The sequence below is a fragment of the Lactuca saligna genome, chromosome 6 (genome assembly GCF_052625555.1).
Source record: "Lactuca saligna cultivar CGN05327 chromosome 6, ASM5262555v1, whole genome shotgun sequence".
Taxonomy (NCBI): Eukaryota; Viridiplantae; Streptophyta; class Magnoliopsida; order Asterales; family Asteraceae; genus Lactuca; species Lactuca saligna.
Genome location: NC_136422.1, coordinates 109093131 through 109100568, shown reverse-complemented (window position 1 = coordinate 109100568; position 7438 = coordinate 109093131). Strand labels below are relative to the sequence as shown.

Genomic DNA, 7438 nt, shown 5'->3' with positions numbered 1-7438 from the left:
TTTCCTTGGCCGTAAACTCCTAAAACCCTAAGATCTTGAAGTGTTTTGGTGTCCAAAATAAGAACAAGCATTAGTGGTTAAAGTCCTTAGGCTTAAGGAGGTGAGTTAGAGCATTTTTGATCCTTAAAAAGGGGTTTACGGCCCAAGAAAGTTCCTTGGCCATAAACTCCTATAACTTGTGTTTCTTGGTTGCTTTTTAGTCCCAAATGCTTTTACACTAACCCCTAAACAAGTTGTCTAACAAGGAATCGGGACTAGGAAGCCTTTAGGCTCCGTTTTGGAGTTTACTCCCCAAGAACGTTCTTGGGCGGTAAACTCTAGGATCTTGCAATTTAGACATATAATTGATGTTATAAAGCATATAAAAAGTATTGAAACACGTTTAGGAAAGTAGACTCACAATCTGGGATGAAAACCCGTAGATCCGTCAGAGAGAATTGGCTTTTCTCTAGTTGGAATTGTGAATAATGAATTAATTAAATTCACAAATCTATTTATAGTCCTGAAATATTTTGATAGAAAATATTTTTATTCCGGAAGTCGGACTATAACATTATGAAACATACAATGTTCAAGTTTCACAATTACAGGAGCATCCATCCTCCCGATATGTCCAGAAATGTAAACCCTAATGTACACAAACTTGTTCGGACAAGTCTGAAAATCATTGAAACTGGACTAGCTTCTATTGAATAGATAATGTTCGTACAAATGGAAATTTCGGGTTGTCACACGAGGCGTTACATCCCTTTTGGATGAAAGAATGATGGAAAAAATGGTGAACAAACGTGTCAACATCAGCTGCAGGAAGATCTTAATATCTCTATAAAAACCCGAAAGTAAAACCATAAGGACCAGGGGCTTTAGTAGAGCCACAATCCCAAACTGCCATTTTTATCTCCTCATAACAAAAAAAAGACTACAAATAATCAACCTGCAACTGGGATAAGGTACTAAAAAGAGCAACATATGTTACAGGTCTCCACGAAGAACTCTTCTGAAATAAATATTGAAAATAATCGTGAAACCCCTCTTTAACTTTGACCGGATTATCCACCCACACGCCATCAATCATCAGACCACAGATAGCTATTTGTCTCCTTTTATGATTAACCATTCCATGGAAAAATCTAGAGTTCTCATCCCCTTCAATGCCCCACTGAATTTTAGCCTTTTGAGCAAGATAAACTTGAACTAAATGATCAAGATCCGACAACTCCTTCAATAAAGAAACTCTTTGCTCTCTAAAGTTAGTAGACCCTTCATTCTCCATGAGCCTAATATTAATAGACTCTAATAAATATTTCAAATTCATCCTTTTACTACCCACCATGTTCCGGTGTTTAGAGTTCCACTCCATGAGTTTAGATTTAAGAAACTGATTTTTTTTCTTAAAAATGACCCAAGGGTTAGTCAACTCCATCCCCACCAACAAGGTAGCCCAAGCCTCCAGAACAATGTTATCAAACCCCTCCATATCGAACCAAGAATGAAATAAACGAAAAGGTGTCGGACCATAATCTACCCGATGCTCCAATAGAAGAATAAGACGATGATTAGGAATATTCTTTTCCAAGACAATAGTTGAAAGATGAGGAAAAGAATCCAAAAAATCCTCCTTGACCAAAAATCTATCAAGCTTGCTAAATTTGGAACCCATTTATCCTTCCAAGTGAATTGAGGTCCACCAAAAGGAACATCCACAAGATCAAGAGAATTAATAAAATCATAAAAAACTCTCGCAGAAGACATATTGAAATTCGATCCCAATCTCTCTGACTCATCTCTAACTTCATTCAAGTCACCCATAATAGTACATTACCCGAAAGAATTGGAGATAATATTATAAATATCATTCTAAAGAAGTCTTTTATTATTTAACCCTTGAGGAGCATAGACAACAATAAAATTCATTTAGAGACCCGAACGAACCGAAACCGCCTCAATAGCAACAAAGCCATTGTGAACCCGAACTCGATTTTGAAAAACAAAATCCACACCCCAAGTAACAACAATACCACCAGAAGGTCCACGAGACGGAGAAAAAGCATACATAAAAGAAGAATTACCCTAAAAAGACATAGCCATAACTAAGTCAATGCACTCTAAGTTAGTTTCTTGTATTGCTAAAAAGTTAACTTTATGATGATTACACAATTTTTTTATCCAACTCCTCTTATCTAAGGAGCACGCCCCTTAAGTTTTTAATGATAAACAATTCATTTTAGAACTTGCCTCTCAACATGCCCTTTTAAAATCTCTGTAACACGATCAATGCAACTGTCCATGTTATACCACGACGATTCTCCCATTGCAATAGTTTTTTGTAATTCATTTAAAAATGAATTATTTTTATCAATGCCATCTGAAATACTTTGATTGTTCCCGGAAAAAGAAAACTGCTGATTCGAGAAATCCAGGGGATGAGAGAGATCATCTTCAGAACAATTAATACCCGAGACTCGTCCAAAACCTCCAGAAAAACCTACCAGTTTACTATGAACCTGGTCCTTAGATGGACAATCTTCAATAACAACATCATGCTTACCCCCCCTAAATTCTGATTAACTTCAAGTTTTTTTCCAAGCTAAGAAGGGAAAATAGGACTTGAAGCTATCAAGGTAGCATTAGGAATAGTAGTAGGAGTTGTATGGATTGGGTTAAAACCTATAAGGTGCTCCATGGATAGTCCATGGAGGTTACAAACCCATGGATCATGGAATATGGAAACCCATGACAATTACGGTTTATATGGTGAAACCCTACTTGTGTTACAACTATATAAAGGCCCCATGTCTAGGAAAAGTGACCACTATGTCACACCTCGAACCGTAAAACAGACGACAAAAACATTTGGAGGTGGATGACATCATATCTAGTATCACAACAATTGAATCATGGTAATCAAAGTAAACAGAACCAATACATTATGATAAGAATATTTACATTTTTTCAATATGTAACAGCCCGGAATTTCAGGTATTACTTTAAATTAAATTGGGGAATATTTAAGGGGGGAACTCGGCGAGTTGATGCCTGACTCGCCGAGTAGGACCACAGTCTTAGTCACAGATTCGCGACTGGACTCGACGAGTCCATTAGGGACTCGGCGAGTCGATGTTGTTCAGCTGAAACCCTAGCCGTTTTGATTCTGGATCGTATATAATGCCTTTAGGGCCGTCATGTCTCGTCTTTTGGCCGATTGAAGATAACCAAAAAGTCTGTGGGCATCTGGAACAAGGGTAAAGGCTAGTGGAAGCTTGAAGAGGTTGTTAGGCAAGGAGAGGCAAGGTGGTGATCAAAGGAGAATCAAGGGGTCGAGCTCTGAAGGTTGGGGACACAGGGAACACGTTTTCCAGGTAATCCTCGGATCATTTCTGTAGTTTTGGCGTTGTATATGAATCTAGGGTTTAGGGAACCCATTTAAGGATTTGATAGATTATAGTGTTGTTACAAGTGTTTAAACCCCTGTAATAGTATATGTGAAGGTCCAGGAAGCCCCATATCTATATATTATGAAATCATGCGAATTACAGGAGGCAGTTGATTGACTGCATGGCAAGGACTCGCCGAGTCCAATGATCAGACTCGGCGAGTAGCTTGAAGATTCACTAGGACTCGCCGAGTTGTTCTTCAGACTCGGCGAGTAGCTTGAAGACTTACTGGGACTCGTCGAGTCGTTCCTTAGACTCGGCGAGTGGAGTCGGGGTGTCTAGACTCGCCGAGTTGCCTTTGCACTCGATGAGTCCGATCAAGTTGACCGTTGACCTGTATGTAATTTAGTAGGGTCAGTTGTCTTGTTTGATAAGATCATTAATAAAGGTATGTGGTATTATAGGGAGCCTGCAGATTAGCGGATCGAGTGCGAGTGGCTCGAAGGGTTTATAGCTTGCATACTACGAGGTGAGTCTTCTCACTATACTTCACCCGGAAGGGTTTGACTGCGTGACCGGAAGGTCGTATGTGTTATATTTATGCTATGTCTAGAGAGGTAGATGCTTTATATGTGATGTATGCTTATACGGGCCGGAAGGCGAGACTTTATGTGATAGAAAGAACGATATGATGTATGACTTATGTGTTATGTGTGATATGTTATATGTGTTATGTTTTATACTATCATGGGCCGGAAGGCAAAATACTATGGGCCGGAAGGCAATATAATACGGGCCGGAAGGCGATATGTTATGGGCCGGAAGGCGATTTTGTTACGGGCCGGAAGGCAATGTTATGTGGATCGAAAGGTCCGGGCCGGAAGGCGTATGTGGGTAAGTCGTATACTGGGGAACTCACTAAGCATTTATGCTTACTAGTTGTGTTTATGTTTTTCAGGTACTAGTGATGACCGTGGGAAGGCGCCGGCGTGACACGTACACACTGCCATTGTTGAAGATCTTGAGGATTCGTTATTTTTATTTTTGCAATAAACTTGGAATAAATTCTTTTGTCGAATAATGATGTTTTAATTTAAATGAAAATTTTATTTGAAAATTTGAGCTGTTACAATTGGTATCAGAGCCTTGGTTTGAGGGATTCGGGTGTACTTTCGGGTGCAACTGAACTCAGACCGGGGATTTGAGGAAAAACCTTTTTAAAATAACAAGGACACAACATTTCATAAATGGTAAGGCGGTAAAACAAGAATGGAGCAGTGTGTACGATCAGCCAGCGCCCGAACGGTAAAGATCCCTAGAATACCTTACAATGTTATGTTATGCACTGATTTATGAATTGTTATGCATGCTAGAAGACTAGGTATACATGATAGGACTAGAATTGCCTGTTTTGTGATGCCTTAGTCTAGGGAGATTGTTTATATGAGATATTTGGTAGCGTGCAAGTAGATAGTGCGTACTAGAGGTATAGTACTCATTATTCGGGATTTGGGGAGGAAGATTTGGGATGAATACTGATACGGTGTGGTCGGTAGTATTGGGCCCGTACTACCGAAGGCACCGGATCAGTGGAAGACCCAAGTAAGAATCCCTGGAAATCGGAGACTGAGTAGGGCGCGTATCGAGTACAATTGTACTTGGTGGAGTCTCTGATGGTTTTATGTTGTATTTCAGAGACATCATGGTCATCACACGCAATGGGGCGAGTTCGAGCGATGCAAGTGACGAGGAGATTCGTCAGATTATTCAGGAAGAAGTAGCTGCGGCGGTTCGGGCTGAGATCCCGGAGATGTTTGGGTCTATTAAGACCACTCTGATGGAGGAGTTTGAGGAGCGGTACGCCGCACTTACTGAAGCTGCAGTCGCTGCCGCTACCACAGCTGTGGCTGCTGCTAGGCCGCAAGGGGGTGATTCATTGCTATTCAGGGAATTCAGCAACACGAAACCCCCTGAATTTGATGGGACGCAGGATCCGATTGCGGCTATGAGGTGGATCGCCGACATTGAGGGGTGCTTCTATACTTGCTCATGCCCGGAGCACCTGAGGGTACGGTTCGCCTTGAACCAGCTCCGTCTGGGAGCGAAGGATTGGTGGAAGTTCGTGACGGCGAACTTCACTCAGGCAGAGATTTCAGCAGTGACATGGGAGAGGTTTACGGAGATGTTCAGGGACGAGTACGTTCCCCCGGTGGAGAGGGAGCGATTGATTCAGGAGTTCTTGACCCTTAAGCAGGGTATTGATTCCGTGGCGGTGATCACGCGGAAGTTTCATGAGAGGGCAATGTTCTGCCCCGAGCTGGTATCTACGGAGCAGTCGCGGATGAGCCGGTATTTGGGCGTTTTGAAGAGGGAGATCCGGGAGTTTGTGTCAAACTCCACCTATCGTACTTTCACTGAGCTTCAGGCGAGCGCCAGGAAGCGCGAGATCGAGTTGGAGACTCAGGCGAGGGAGGAGGCTGAGTCTCGGCAGGTGGATCGGCGGCCGGCTCAGTCTCAGCCGGCAGCCAAGCGGACTAAGTTCGCTGATTCGAGGATGGGAGGTCCGAAGGGTCGCACTTGCATGAAGTGCGGCAGGAGTCATGAGGGGGTGTGTCGAGCTGGTGGTTGCTACAAGTGTGGCAAGGAGGGACATATTGCCAGGGATTGCCCCAAGGGGTTTATGGTTTGCTTTCACTGCAACCAGACAGGCCATCGGAAGGCCGAGTGTCCGCAGCTTCGTCAGGGAGCTACACCTACTACCAGGACTACTGAGACCCGACCGGCGAAGGTCGAGGCCCCGAGGGCTCGCGGAAGAGCCTTTCAGCTGACTGCGGAGGAGGTCCGCGCTGCACCCGATGTCGTGGCAGGTATGTTATCATTCACGTATTTACTTAAAGGTCGAAATGTTATGCTTATGTTAATGTATGTGTAGGTACTTTTCTTGTGAACTCTATGCCTGCTCTAGTGTTATTTGATTCGGGTGCGAGTAGATCGTTTGTATCATTAGCCTTTAGTCAGCATATCGGCACTAGTCGTGAGCCGTTAAGTCGACCTTTGAGTGTTTCTATTGCGGCCGAGAGGGTGGTTTGTGCTACGGAGGTTCTTCGGGGATGTGTGCTAGATATCTTCGGGGTCGCGTTCCCGATTGACCTAGTTCCTATTGCGATGGGGGACGTCTGTGTCATCGTAGGCATGGACTGGTTGAGCCGATTCAGCGCTGTCATCGACTGCGAGCGTCAGCTGGTGACTATACGAGACCCTAGTGGGGGAGTTCTTACGGTATACGGCGCGGGTACCCGTTTGGGATCAGCTTTTTGTTCGGCCGCTAGGGCGAGGCAATGCATACAACGGGGATGTAACGGTTTTGTGGCGTATGTGATGGATACGCGGGAGACTTCCGAGAGGCCGAAGACAGTGGAGGAGGTTCCAGTGGTGCGCGAGTTTCCAGATGTTTTTCCCGAGGATTTGCCGGGAGTACCTCCTGCGAGGCAAGTAGAGTTTGGTATCGATCTAGTTCCAGGGGCTGCGCCTATTGCGAAGGTGCCTTATCGTCTTGCACCTCCAGAGATGCAAGAGTTTTCCTCGCAACTTCAGGAGTTGTTGGGAAAGGGATTTATTCGGCCGAGTAGCTCGCCGTGGGGAGCACCGATTCTGTTCGTCAAGAAGAAGGATGGTTCACACCGGATGTGTATCGATTACCGGGAACTGAACAAGGTGACGGTCAAGAACCGATATCCGTTACCGAGGATCGATGATCTATTCGATCAGTTGCAAGGGGCATCTTGGTTTTCCAAGATTGATTTGAGATCAGGGTACCATCAGGTAAGAGTGCGGGATGAGGACGTCCAGAAGACAGCATTTAGGACGCGGTATGGGCATTACGAGTTCGTGGTGATGCCTTTTGGGCTCACCAATGCTCCAGCAGTGTTCATGGACCTCATGAACAGGGTATGCAGGCCGATGCTGGATCGGTCTGTAATTGTATTTATCGACGATATTCTGGTGTATTCGCGGTCTAGAGAGCAGCATGAGGGGCATTTGAGGGAGGTTCTTGAGGTACTGAG

General features: G+C 44.2%; 1 protein-coding gene across 1 annotated transcript; it reads right to left on the bottom strand.

The window, feature by feature from the left end:
* Positions 1–919: 919 nt before the first annotated feature.
* On the bottom strand, positions 920–1660 carry LOC145002817 (uncharacterized). The gene has a single exon (XM_078962008.1). It carries the CDS (start codon positions 1658–1660, stop codon positions 920–922), a length of 741 nt encoding a protein of 246 aa, XP_078818134.1.
* Positions 1661–7438: the final 5778 nt, after the last annotated feature.